At 40.7% G+C, this 14,271-nt stretch overlaps 1 protein-coding gene across 1 annotated transcript; it reads right to left on the bottom strand.

Annotated features, from left to right (window-relative positions):
- Nucleotides 1–880: 880 nt before the first annotated feature.
- Nucleotides 881–12,916, bottom strand: sergef (secretion regulating guanine nucleotide exchange factor). The gene is made up of 11 exons (XM_040026956.1): nt 12,790–12,916; nt 12,375–12,513; nt 11,903–12,055; nt 9,504–9,598; nt 9,272–9,332; nt 8,742–8,855; nt 8,587–8,649; nt 8,197–8,355; nt 7,942–8,108; nt 5,733–5,769; nt 881–3,333 (listed from the first exon to the last, which is right to left on the bottom strand). The coding sequence occupies exons 1-11, from the start codon at nt 12,829–12,831 to the stop codon at nt 3,146–3,148; spliced, it is 1,218 nt and encodes a 405-aa protein (XP_039882890.1). The 5' UTR covers nt 12,832–12,916; the 3' UTR covers nt 881–3,145.
- Between the last annotated feature and the right edge of the window lie 1,355 nt (nt 12,917–14,271).

Below are 14,271 nucleotides of genomic sequence, written 5' to 3'. Positions count from 1 at the left end.
CCTTGCATGAAATAAATTTTATACACAATGAGTGTTTAGACTCCGTTTTTATTCAACAGCACATGCATCTACATACATCTTTCCTTTCCTACTAGCGTCCGGCTAGTGTTACCAACTGCTGTTTGACCCTGTCCGGGTCAAAGAGAGCTTTAAAAAAAAAAAGAGAAGAAAAAAAAGAGGTGACTGTGAGAGCATGACGCAAAGTATAAAAAAACGCATGACAATGACTGAACTACTGTACATAAACCTGTCAAACGCAGCATGATTGGGCATGTTTATTAACCGACTCAGAGTCTAACCTCTGCACACAGACAGTACATTGGTGTCTGACGCCTTCCGCTAAGCATGGGGAACAAAAACCCAAAACATGGTAAACCCATGTTTACCATGAAGAACTAACGGAGCACATTTTCTTTACTCTCCAAGCCAGTGTCATTTCACCTCTCCCTGCACCTGCAGAGGTAGCCATCATCGCCATCATTTCCACCATTATACATAATTTGTGTAATAATTTATTTTTGTTATTGTTGTTTTTTTATATGTTTATAGAAACCCAACGACAGCACCGGAGCAGACAACCAACAGAGTCAGTTTGTGTTATGAACCATGGTGTACCAACCACTATGTGTATGACCCATAACGGCCCATCACCCACCTGATAGCGCTGTAGCATTGTTGTGTGTATTAGTATTTTTAAATGGGTGTGACAGTGACAACCTGTACATCACAAAACTCAGCATAGATGTAGCACAGAGGACGTTTTGTTGTCAAGCCTTATGTAGCTCAGTATCTGTGACTGGTTAATGTGCTGTAATTTGTGTGCCTATTTTTGGTGTGTGCCAGTGCTGTAAATATGCTTTTTGTGTGCTGAAGTTGTGTGTACCAATGTTTTTTGAGTGATCATCAAATATTTGTGTGCTTCTTCTGTCCAAAAGTGAACAAAAAGAAATGTTGCTCCGATTTTAAACCGCAAACCCCCTTCAGCAAAAACCTGTCACGCGTCACGTCAGCCAGACTAAACCGTTGAAAACAAGTCATTAACTTTGCACTGTCATCGTCACACCTTTGTAGACTTTTGCACTGTTTTGCACCAGTGAACCTTTAACATTCCTTTGATATGTTTTCATGCATCAAAGATAATGTCCACAAAAAATATAGTAATAATAATGTCATGCTTTAAAAAAAAACTTAAAAAAAACTAAAAAACACACCACTCTTACCTTGTATTAAAGAGGCATTAAAATGGCAAGTTGTGCTGTTACAATAATAATAGTTTGTGATGCAAATCTTGGTTTTGCAGGGTAGGTAGGAACAAAATGACAGATTTTTATTTACTGAATGATGGTATGCAGTTGTACTTTGATTATCAAAGACAGCTCCTATATAACATGCATTCTCGTATCAAAGCATAGGCATTTAAATAATTGTTTAATTGACAATCACGTATAATTGGATTATACCTCTTCATCATTTTTTTGGACACATCCAAATTGCTACATTGGTATGTAATACTAACTAATACCAAACCATTATCCTCATCATACTGGACAAGTGCCTCTGTTATGTAAATTCTTCTTACCATTCAGGATTACAGCTTAACCAACACGACGATGAAACAATATGCATTTTCTTTTAAATTAACCATCAGTCACCAGCACATTGAAAACAAGCATCAGCTCAGTACTTGAAAGCACGTGTACGCAGCATTGACCCCAGTGCTGATCAGCTTCTAAAGGCAAGCAACGAGCATAACCTAATTAAAGATACAGAGTCCTGATCCACTGTTTGTGTGGACAAAGTTAGTGAGAAGGGACCCACTTTTTACCAAACAACTGCAAACACACTGCCAACCACTGCTTGCTGAGATCTGAGTGCAGTCTGGTACAGCAGATCTGAATATGTCAATAGAGCTGGGGGGACTGTGTGCTGGTCAAGGTATAATACATATATGTAAGACAGAAAGCAAGAAAGAAAGCTATTATCATGAAACAGAATCAATTACACAACTTAGAGGCAACTAATTTGTGGCATTTGGTGCGATTTCAGAGTGTGTGTTTTGAACACCGTGCATTTTGTGGTTAGTTATCTCAATAAGGTGTTCAGTGGTCGTTCTGATTGGTTTGTTGTTTAGGGATTTTTGTGTCTTTTTTGACCAATACAGTTCAGACTTGTACAATAGTGATAAATAAAAAAGAACCACAGAAATGATCACTTTTCAGTGAGTGTCCATTTATTTTCCCGTCCCAAACATAATCCTGGTAAAAGCACTTTAACATTTTTTTAATGTTTCCACATTTAACTTATATGAACATTTAAAGTAAAAAATTTTATGTAAAAGAAAGTCACGGAAAAGTCGGCATCAGCTTTTCTGAGTACCTTCACTGCCTTTCTCAAAGGCACTGCCTTAACAACTGCAGTTGGTATCCAGGTGCTGCACTGCGGAGGTCTACTCCTTATAAATATGTAGGTTGGGTCATGTCCAGTGGATGAGTTTCTTCCAAGATTAATGAAGTATGAAAGTGGTGCAAATCAGACAAACAGAAAATCAAAGAATATGACACAGATGGGCAAAGGCATAAATAATTGATAGACCAGTAGAAAAATGGGAAATAAAATGCTGTTGTGTGTATGTGCGAGTGGTACATCACATGACAGAGAAATTTTCACCATGGATTGCTGAGATTGACTGCCTCCTGACATTCAAGATCACAGCAATAAAACCCCTGACATGAGAAGATGGAGCTGTAACACTAGTCTAGCCCATCCCTCATATGACCTGTAACAGCTTCATTGAGGAAGGCAAACACGTCAGGTGGAGTTGCAGCTACAGGCGTGGCCATACCCTGCAAAGCCATTGACCCCATCGTGTCCATCATAGACAAATTATGGCCACATGAAACATAAATCACAGAACCATACAAGGATATTTATGACAAACTGCAGATTAAAGTGTGACCCCTTCAAGTAGCTCAGGTAGCCTTTTAACATGTGAAAGTTAGTGTTGAGTCAAGGGCACTTAAAATGATCGCACGTGGGTTTCACAGGGCACCGATAAACCACTAAAACAGAAATGTGTTAACTCCCCAAAGCATTCGCTTTTTATAGCCTCTGATTGTCATGCAGAATAAATGTCCCTGCTCCAGCGTTACTCGAGTGGTGCAGAATTTTTTTCTGCGCCGGTCGTTGCAGCGCAAACTGCCATGGAGTGTCCGGCTCCGCAGCCAATAAGAACAGGTCTTAGACCAGGAACGAGCTGTGGATGAAAGACGTTGGCCTGCGAGCCGTCTCCGCACATTCCATGTTCATTCCAGCCCCACGAGAAGAGACTTCCCCCTGAAAGGGAGAAGGATCATGGGTCAGTGTAACTGACAGGAGAGAGAATGAGGGGGCTGTAGTACAGTGTGTACAATGTAGGCTAAAATCAGCATCCTGGATTACAAAAAAACAGGGTGCAAAAGAAAACACACACACAGCTCCTGTTTCCCACCCTGACACTTGGTCAATAACAAAGCCTCGCTGCTCTTCACAGCTGGAGAGCCTATCGGTGGGTGTGGTCAGGTCTGCATCACCGAGGAGACACGTGCCATGGCAACACAGTTACCTAACAGGCTCCATTGCCATGACAACAGAAGCGAGCTTGCTTTCTCAAGGGTAACACATCTTCAAGCTCTCCCCGTACTGCAGTCGTGTGCCTTTCGTGTCATCTTTTCATTTGTTTCATCGCGAGGTTGTCTTTGTCTTTGTCTGCGTTTTCAGCTCGTCCCCGAAAAGCCGCAGCGCTTGCCAGAAAGACGCATATGTTTTCACCAGTTCACAGACCTCGATGCCATGCCAAGCAGCTCATGCCAATGTGACAGTTTGCCAGAAACCGCTTATGCGTTACAAACATGCATGTAGTGCCCGTCTTAAAGACAGTGCATGTATTTACGACTGGACTGACACCTTTTCTTTGATTTAGTGTTCAGAAAGTATTATTGGACTAAACGTGTTGAAACATTTGGTTCATTGGGAAGAAAAAAAATCTTTATTTTGGTGCTGTGCTTAATTCATGGGCTCACTGACTGGAGTATAGCACATCAGTGTTTCCATGGCAACAAAGTGTCTGCATAATATTCTGCACGACAAAAGGATAATAAAAAAAAAAAAAGGAATCTCAAACCAAAAGGCCATTTGTGTATGCAAACAAATGCTGTTATTTGTTTTTGAAATTTGTCAGTTTAAAATTTCACACCCAAATAACAACGCCACAGTGACACAGTCTGCGGAGGTTGCCTTTTTTTTTAGTGTGACTTGCATCATTCTACAGATACAGCTCTAATTTAAGGTGTTCCTGCTTCTACAATCCCATTAAGTGGAAAAATGTTCACATGAACCAAAAATCTTTCCTCAGATTGGATGAGCTGTGGCCACAGAGTCTTTGACCCATCTCCCTACCTCTGACCACCGCTGATGATTTTCACACACCAGGAGAACTTGCTCAGGTTCTAATGAGCAAAGGATGAGCAGGCAACAGATATCATAAGCAGCATGCAATGCTCTCCGTTCCTTTCCGCCTGACCTACTTCAGCACCCGAAATAGCAGCACTCAGGTCTGCGCTTCCAATCCTGTTTTGCTATTTCATTGCTCCTGCCACCACACGTCAGACAGGAGGAGGAAGAGAGGTGAGCGTGGCAGAAGATTGAGATGCTGGAGGTTCAGATGAGACCTCTATTTGCTAGTTCTGCCTTCACGGCCCATAACTCAACTTTTTCAAAGTGCTTCTCGCGAACTATGGATGATGGACAATTTCCACATATTCAAATTAGAATCGCACATTCATTATCGCTATCAATTAGTGAGATTAACACCAGTGAATGGCATGGATGCTTGCAGAAACACCACCGATGTTCAGTTTCCTCTCTTATGGAAGCATGCGCCTGTATTTCAGTGATAATCTGTGATATTTATATTCGTGCTCATGTAAAAAAAAAAACTGGGTCAGTGTTCAAAAATTAATGTGATAGATTTTACTTCCAAAAACCCTTTTACATGCCTAGCTGGTTACTATAGAAAAGCAGGAGACTTTTGGCAGGCCTGGCAAGAATAAAAGCACATTTAATCTAATGAGCGATCGCAAACAAGCAGTCAGACATGTCTATCTTTGTTCAGTTCTCTTTGAGGGATGCATGTGAGTGTGCGGCGTCTGTTCAGCGGTTAAGCAGACAAAGGGAGATCGTTCTACAAACATATGACTGGAAAAACTTGCCTGTAAATGGGCATCTGGTTAATTCATCCCCTTTACAGGCCTGTTCGGGTAATTGCTTCTGTCAATGATATCCATCTATCCACACTGTAATTACATCCTCATGCAATAGCCACTGAGCAATGAGCTGACCTCAGAAATGCTCTGCAGTTTTACAAGGATTAATTGTTAACACTGTAATGCATTAGACAGCTCCCTTACTAACTTTTTAGTAGGGGTGAGGACAGCTTGAAATAGTTTAGCCTCACCGATGTGTCTTCTACATTACTTTACACAAACACAGCCAGAGTCATCTCAGGCCATTGAGGATGTCTCTCATTTCAGCCATGAGAACTTAAAGAACCCAGTAAGTTCAAACTTTGCTTTTAATTTTTCATAAAAGGCTTTTGTTTCCTATGGAAATGTTGAGTGCACTTGTGCATTATGTGAATAATAAGTTAGGAGAAAAGTGAAGAAACTGCAAGGACATTTTTGAGAGAACACACTCACCTACAGTAGCAAGGTTATGTTCTGATCCACAGCAAATCTGTGGAGAAAATAACTTTTAAATACATGTTGAAAAGCAAATGTGCAATTTTAAGACTAATATTCAATGACATATGATACTGACAATTGAATTAATCGCATTCTCCCTTACAAATTAAATAAAATGACAAGATAAAGCCACTTAGATTTAATTTTAAAATTTGATAATTTAATAATGATTTTTTTTCACATCTTTACATACGTTTGGTACTCCAGCATATGATTCCCTTTAGCGCATAATGTAAATTGAAACTATAGCAGAGACCCAACTGATTCATAACTCTTAAAAGCCACTGCTGGGCTTGCTGGAGGAGTTAATGCAGCCATTTGAGGATGCTTATACAGTCTTGCCCTTTGCTGACCGAAACCTTTTAGATTTTAATGGCCTTTTCTCCTGCTTCCCCCTTCACAAGTATGACAGGAATTGAGTGGACATGCTTAAATGCTAATTGAATCCTGGATATGAGACACAGTCCACTGCATGGCTGTTAAATGCAATTAAAGTACTGTCTTGAGCCACCCCTCATTTCTTTATATTTTCTTTCCAAAGAGACTTTCTTGCAATCTGTCTTGCAAGCAGTCTTGAGCAATAGTTCTCCAGGTTTTTTGAAGGTCTTTCAAAGTTCAAATCACTGTCAATTTGCATGGAGGAGGTCAGGATAGAGGTACAACAGTGAGTGTTTGCAGCCATCTGTAAAAAAAAGAAAAGAAAAGAAAAGTGGAGGTTGTGTCATGGCTTGGGTGTGCACATTAGCCAGTGGCTCTTGTCAAAATTGATGGAAAGTACTGTCAAATTTTGATTTGTCATGCAGAACTATCTGGAATGCATCTAATTAGCAACAGCTTTAGTTTTCACAATGACAACGATCCTGAAAACAGTAAAAGCATAGATGAATAGAAAAACATGCAAGAGATGGGCATGTGATTAACTGAGCTCATGTACAGGGACACCATCGGTCATGGATTGGCCTCCCCTCTGCCCAGACCTCAACATTATTGAAGCAGTGTGGGAACAGAACAGAATGACAGTTAGTCTGAAAGTCCTTCAAAGGTCCTGGAGAACTGTTCCTGAAGACTACTTGCAGAAATTACAACAAAGCTTCCCTAAGACAGTTCAGGCAGTGTTAAAGAATAAAGGCAGCCATAACAAATATCAACTTTAAGCTTCGTTAGAAAGGTGCAAACGCAGTTTTTTCCTTATTCACTGTATTTACATGTATGTTTGCACTTTAACCAATAAATAAGTGTACAGAATTCCCATTTTTGTAGCAAAATATAGACTTTTGCATGTAGCACTTTATTTGACAAAGAAAACAAGTGATTAACAGAAACTGACCCACTGATCATGAACCACTGACGGGTTGAAATTTGTCCATCAGTAATGCTCACATGGCTCCCTCCTGGCACTAACAGCCATGTCACATTCAAAGTCACTTACATGACCTTTCTTTCACATTCAGATGTTCAGTTTGAACCTTAGCACATTGTCCTGACCACATCTTCATACATCAGTTGGTGTCATGTGATTGGCTGTTGGTAGATGTACCTAAAAAGTGGCCAGTCAGTGTATATGTACAGTGCTTTAACAAAGTAGTGTGGCCTGAGTGATTCATATCCCACTCAGCCAATTCATCTTACTTCACACTCAACACACAAGGTGACAAAGCTTTGACACCTTATGTGTTGTTGCAATGATCTGTGCGCAGTGGAAAGATGAAAGGAGCGCTTGTCCTTGTTTGTCCCTGACATTTGCTTCATTGGCAATGACCATATTGTCACTATTTAGACTACAGGTTAGTTGCTACAATCCCATTCACATGTAATTGTCCTTACGGGAGTAGAGAAAACTGCCTTCACTGATAAACACAAGTCGTTTTTTTCCCCCTGCTGAACTATAATGACAGTGCGCGTATGCTTTGTACATAAGAGATAATTATCCAAATCATTAAGAACCTTCTGTTCAGGGGAAACATGCTTCGCCTTATACTAAACAATCAACAGCTACTTTAACTGTAACTGTCTGCTGCCTCCTGCTGGACGTCTACTGGCATTTTCAACAAAGCACTATCCTCAAGACCAACAATCCAAACACAAGTCAAGAAAACATTTAATTGTTACTGATTGCAGCACAGCTATAGGTTCTGCCATCTGGCGAAGTGCTAAACACTCCTACCTGTGTTGCTCCACAAAGGTTTTCAACCTCTGCAGGGAGTCCAACCTCCTGGGTGCCACCTTGTGCCGCAGGGCCAGCTGGCTGCTGCTCTGTGTCCTCACTGGCTGATATTTGACGGCCCAGCTGTCCATAATTTCCCCTTCCCCATGTGAACACTCTCCCGCTCTCTGAAACAGATAATGGGATTGTTTTTTCAGTTTGGGCAACTGTCCTCTAAATCCTGTAAAAACTACTGAACATCACAGACCCGAGTACCTGTCTGAGCAACATTATGAGTCCAGCCGCTCCACATGTTTATCACTTTTTCTCCATCCAGCAGAGATCGCTTCAGAAGAGTGGGAGAAGACAGGAAGGGCTCTGTGGTGGTCAGCTGACCATGCTTGTTGCTTCCCCACAGAAACAAATCGCCATCTCCTGCACACATGACAGCGACAGCATTACTCTTCATTCAGCACAAGCAGCAGCAAAAAAGCAGAACAGCAATTCAGATGCTCTGGTGAACTAATTACAGGACATCAGAGAGGGCAGACTTGATGTATGATAAAGAAGTGTGCTTATGTGTGTAAATTGTCCCTATGAATGAGCAGTGCAAAATACATAGCTTATTATTGCAGAACATATTGAAGCAACTCACTACCATCCTACCTGTAAGGCACACACAGTGCGCTGACCCTGCAGTTACCCGGTGTGATATTCTTTGATCCAGACCTGCAACAAGGTCATAAATATCTGTCACATCTACAAATCACCAATAATAGAATAAATTAATAATTATTTATGTTCAGTACAGCTTACGTTACCTGGTACCAGACAGGGCACCTTAGAGTTAAAGTGAGATGGGACAGCATGTGGACTGAATGCTCTCTTAGCATAACTGAAAAGACCAGTTCCCCACTGATAAACACAGCCTGAGCCTGAAAGTCAAACAGAATTACAGGATTTATAGCTTCACATGAAAAACAGGAGCAGTCAGAGTGCATACCTCCACCAAGACTGAAAATTCCCTGCATGCACTAAGTCCTATGAGATGAAAGATATCTGGTTGCAGACTGGTTTATGGTATTTTCTTGAGAACATCAAGCCAAAGTTTAAATTTGATATGCATTTGGGAAGATATCCCATTTTTCAGGATCCAGATTTGGATTCAGTCCAGAAATGTAATCCATTCTAATTCCCATGCAAATTCATACTAATATATATATATATATATTATAAATACAGCTAAGAAACATAAAGACAAAGAAACATAGAGACAGGCAAAAAACCAATCATGTAACCACTTTGGCAGATGTTAAAAAAAACACGAGGGCCGTTCACAATGCTACCTTACCAGTAACAGCAAGTGAGTGTCGGAGTCCTGCTGCTACACTAACTAGTGGCTCCTTCAGATTCTGTCAACAAACAGCACAATGACATCTGCCTTAATGAAAGTGATTAAGATGGCAGGTAAGTAAAGATCATTTATACTAATGTAGATTACTCAAGATGTATTGAATGGATATTTTAAAAAAATAAATTAAAAACTTTACTTTATAAAAACTGCACCCCCAACGTGTTCTCACCTCAACAACCAGTAGATCTGCTGAGTGTGTCAAAGTCTCTCCAACACCCAGTTGCCCAAATGCATTGGAACCACATGCTAATAGTTGCCCACCGTCTGAGAGTGTGCCATAACAAGAAAAGAAATATGCCTTTAACTAAGACACACTGAAAAATTACGCTTTTGGATGAGTGGAAAGTAGTTAAGGTGTCCTCCGTTATTCCCATTTTGTTAAATATGTAGGGTTTTTTTTTTTTGACAATATAGCAATGAATGTGAGTTTTTTTTCCACCCTTTTTCTAGAAACACATGTATCATAATGGTCTAAGGATAATATACAGTGGCTTGCAAAAGTATTCGGCCCCCTTGAACTTTCCCACATTTTGTCACATTACAGCCACAAACATGAATCAATTTTATTGGAATTCCACCTGAAAGACCAATGCAAAGTGGTGTACACGTGAGAAGTGGAACGGAAATCATACATGATTCCAAACATTTCTTTTTACAAATAAATAACTGAAAAGTGGGGTGTGCGTAATTATTCAGCCCCCTTTGGTCTGAGTGCAGTCAGTTACCCATAGACATTGCCTGATGAGTGCTAATGACTAAACAGAGTGCACCTGTGTTTAATCTAATGTCAGTACAAATACAGCTGCTCTGTGACGGCCTCAGAGGTTGTCTAAGAGAATATTGGGAGCAACAACACCATGAAGTCCAAAGGACACACCAGACAGGTCAGGGATAAAGTTATTGAGAAATTTAAAGCAGGCTTAGACTACAAAAGGATTTCCCAAGCCTTGAACATCCCACGGAGCACTGTTCAAGCGATCATTCAGAAATGGAAGGAGTATGGCACAACTGTAAACCTACCAAGACAAGGCCGTCCACCTAAACTCACAGGCCGAACAAGAAGAGCGCTGATCAGAAATGCAGCCAAGAGGTCCATGGTGACTCTGGACGAGCTGCAGAGATCTACAGCTCAGGTGGGGGAATCTGTCCATAGGACAACTATCAGTCGTGCACTGCACAAAGTTGGCCTTTATGGAAGGGTGGCAAGAAGAAAGCCATTGTTAACAGAAAACCATAAGAAGTCCCGTTTGCAGTTTGCCACAAGCCATGTGGGGGACACAGCAAACATGTGGAAGAAGGTGCTCTGGTCAGATGAGACCAAAATGCAAAACGCTATGTGTGGCGGAAAACTAACACTGCACATCACTCTGAACGCCATCCCCACTGTCAAATATGGTGGTGGCAGCATCATGCTCTGGGGGTGCTTATCTTCAGCAGGGACAGGGAAGCTGGTCATAGTTGATGGGAAGATGGATGAAGCCAAATACAGGGTAATCTTGGAAGAAAACCTCTTGGAGTCTGCAAAAGACTTGAGACTGGGGCGGAGGTTCACCTTCCAGCAGGACAACGACCCTAAACATAAAGCCAGGGCAACAATGGAATGGTTTAAAACAAACACATCCATGTGTTAGAATGGCCCAGTCAAAGTCCAGATCTAAATCCAATCGAGAATCTGTGGCAAGATCTGAAAACTGCTGTTCACAAACGCTGTCCATCTAATCTGACTGAGCTGGAGCTGTTTGCAAAGAAGAATGGGCAAGGATTTCAGTCTGTAGATGTGCAAAGCTGGTAGAGACATACCCTAAAAGCTGTTATTGCAGCAAAAGGTGGTTCTACAAAGTATGGACTCAGGGGGCTGAATAATTACGCACACCCCACTTTGCAGTTATTTATTTGTAAAAAAACTGCAAAGTGGGGTGTGTCCTTTGGACTTCATGGTGTTGTTGCTCCCAATATTCTCTTAGACAACCTCTGAGGCTGTCATAGAGCAGCTGTATTTGTACTGACATTAGATTACACACAGGTGCACTCTATTTAGTCATTAGCACTCATCAGGCAATGTCTATGGGCAACTAACAGCACTCAGACCAAACGGGGCTGAATAATAACGCACACCCCACTTTTCAGTTATTTATTTGTAAAAAATGTTTGGAATCATGTATGATTTTCGTTCCACTTAAGTGTACACCACTTTGTATTGGTCTCACGTGGAATTCCAATAAAATTGATTCATGTTTGTGGCTGTAATGTGACAATATGTGGAGAAGTTCAAGGGGGCCGAATACTTTTGCAAGCCACTGTATCTGCACTTTCAGAAAAATTAGATCTAATATAATGAAATTTCTAATATAACACAGCTATATTATTTTGTTTTATATACAATTCATCTAGTGTATTATTCAAATATAATAAAATGTTATATTAGAATAAAAACTAACATTACCATAAAAGATCTATTATCCCTGCCCCAAAGAAACACCTGTGTTTTGGCTAGCAATATCACCCTTAAACCAAGTACAACTAGAAATGAGGATAAATTCCTGGTAGGAAACGGTGCTGACTGCTCACCAGTGAGAAGAAGGGTAAAATCCCAACCACAGGCGATGTCTGTGACTCTCTGATTCAGGATGGGGCAGTGCTGAAGAGTTGCGATGTCTCCACTGTGGCCAAGTCCCAGCTGGCCTCTGTTATTCTGTCCACACACAAACACCTGGCCACTCTCTGTCCAGCATGGAAACAATCAAAGATTTTACTTAGATGTGTTATTTTTGGGACAGTTACACCTGTACACTCACTCTAGACATTTACTTAAACAAACGAGACTGAACTGAGTGGAAGTTTGCTTCTACCGTTTGCTGTTAGATCATTCATAATTTTTGCATTAACAGATTATCAACATAAAAACAAACACAATTTCACTGGCCAGAAGGAGGCGCCACATGACTTATGAAGGTCTTGCTCACAATACAACAACAGACTGTTGTTGTCATTCGCTGGTGGGCTGAAGTTTGTGTTTAATATAGGACGAAAGGATACGTACCGGTAATAACTACGGAGTGTCCCCCACCGCCGCTGACAGCCCGGACTGGCCTGTTTTGTAGGGCAGCAATGTTAGAGAGCCGGGGCAAAGCCTGGTCCTCCACATGTCCCTGGCTCAGTTGCCCGTAACTGTTGGCTCCCTGACAATAACAGCACAGCTTAATAAAAGTATATGACAGACCGAAAACTACTATCAGTGCTCAGGTGACCGTGAACCAGATGTTAACATCTGTTTTTTGTCGCCTCACCTGTAAAGACAGTAAGTTTGGACGCTAGTTAAGCTAACGTTAGCAAAAGTGCTACGTCTTCTGCGTTTCCAATTGAAGAGTCACTTTGTTCCTTGCATTTAAATAAAGGAATTACACAACCAGATATACGCGACTTTTACAGTGTACTGTTCAATATAACAAACTTACCCAAGAATGTAAACAAAACTCCAACCGTGCGTGTGTTTCCATGGAGTATCTGGGCTAAACACTCAAGTATGCTTTGCGACACTGTCGCGAAGGCGCTTAAAACGGATATATGAGTGGCAAAAGTTACAAACTAAGTTATGACTTTGTAGAAATGTAATATCTAACAATATCTAACATACAGATACATAATATCTGGTAAAATAATGGGTGGATTTTTTTATTCACCTCAACATAAACTCATCATCATATTCTGTGTTATGATTAACTTGTTTGTGTTCGACAAGGTTTGTGGTTTTGCCAAACCACGTTTCGGCTGTTTGTGGAGCTGAAATAGCTCCACACGTGACTTGCCTTACTATCACCCATTATCATTGATTGAGAGAGTAAACACACATAAGCCCTGATGCATTTATACAGCCGTATTTCACATATCACCACGACAGGTGGAAGTAGTGGAAGTAGTTCCTAGGATCCCAATAATACAGTTACGCTCCAATGTGTTCTTGTTAATCATAAACTACAAATTTACCTCAAATCACTCAAATGTTGATATTTTAATATGAGAATCAATTCTAGATCATAAATGTCTGGTATCGGAGGAATCGATATTTCAGTATCGATTGTAACGCCACTGCAGAAGAGACTACAGCTTCACAAAAAAACAACTTCAATGCTAAATGATCAAATTCTTCAGGTGACAAATTTAGAATAATCTGGGCAGCACTATTATGCTGCTGCCTAAGTTTTAATTTTATTCACCTTTAAATATAAGCTACCATTATGTGTGTCATTTCTTGAAACTATAGTTTTGATGTGTTAAATCAGACCAATTTCTTAAGCTGGGCAGTAAAGTAAGTTTTCTGCTCTGTCTGTTGGATTACTGACCTCAGATATTCAAACTCATCCACCTTTGCTGCCTCTCCTCCTGGCATCTTCACTGTTCACACATATTTATTCTGTCTTCCTTCTAGTGACTTTAATTCCTCTTCTCCCCAGAGCATACCTCCATCTCTCCAGGCTGTCTTCCACCTGCTCTACTCTCACTACAAATCATACTTCTGTCTGCAAACATCATTGTCCACAGAGACTCCTGCCTGACCTCTGTCAGTCTGCCCACCAACCACTGAAAACAACAAGGGCTATTCTCTGATGTTATCCCACCCCCACCTCACCACTGTCTTGCTGTCCTCATAGATGTCCTGCGCCACTCTGACATATTTCTCTGGTGCGGTTCCTCTATTTGCACCCTGGCATGTGCTTTATCTCCACGTTTATCATCTGGACCTAGCACCTTTCCAGTCTTCATCCTCTTTCTCCTTAATAATCCTTTGTACTTCCAGATTCACTAACTCTCTTTCTCATTTTCTTCATTCATCAGATCCTCAAAGTATAAATAAATAATATAAATATAATATAATAATAACAACATAATAAAAATGAAATTGTATGACGCCATTTACGTGTCCACGAAATGCGTTTAAG

The sequence above is a fragment of the Simochromis diagramma genome, unplaced genomic scaffold (genome assembly GCF_900408965.1).
Source record: "Simochromis diagramma unplaced genomic scaffold, fSimDia1.1 OVJJ01000293.1, whole genome shotgun sequence".
Lineage (NCBI taxonomy): Eukaryota > Metazoa > Chordata > Actinopteri > Cichliformes > Cichlidae > Simochromis > Simochromis diagramma.
The sequence above is the reverse complement of the archived record's forward strand: the minus strand, read 5'-3'. Positions and strand labels throughout refer to the sequence as shown.

Bases quoted from the DNA above. Each gene is read 5' to 3' on its own strand.
- sergef (XM_040026956.1), bottom strand. From the start codon at position 12,831: ATGGAAACACACGCACGGTTGGAGTTTTGTTTACATTCTTGG. The intron at 9,333-9,503 runs GTGAGAACACGT...GTTTGTTGACAG, and splicing joins CAGATCTACTGGTTGTTGAG to AATCTGAAGGAGCCACTAGT. The intron at 5,770-7,941 runs GTAGGAGTGTTT...TTTTCTCCACAG, and splicing joins ACCTTTGTGGAGCAACACAG to ATTTGCTGTGGATCAGAACA.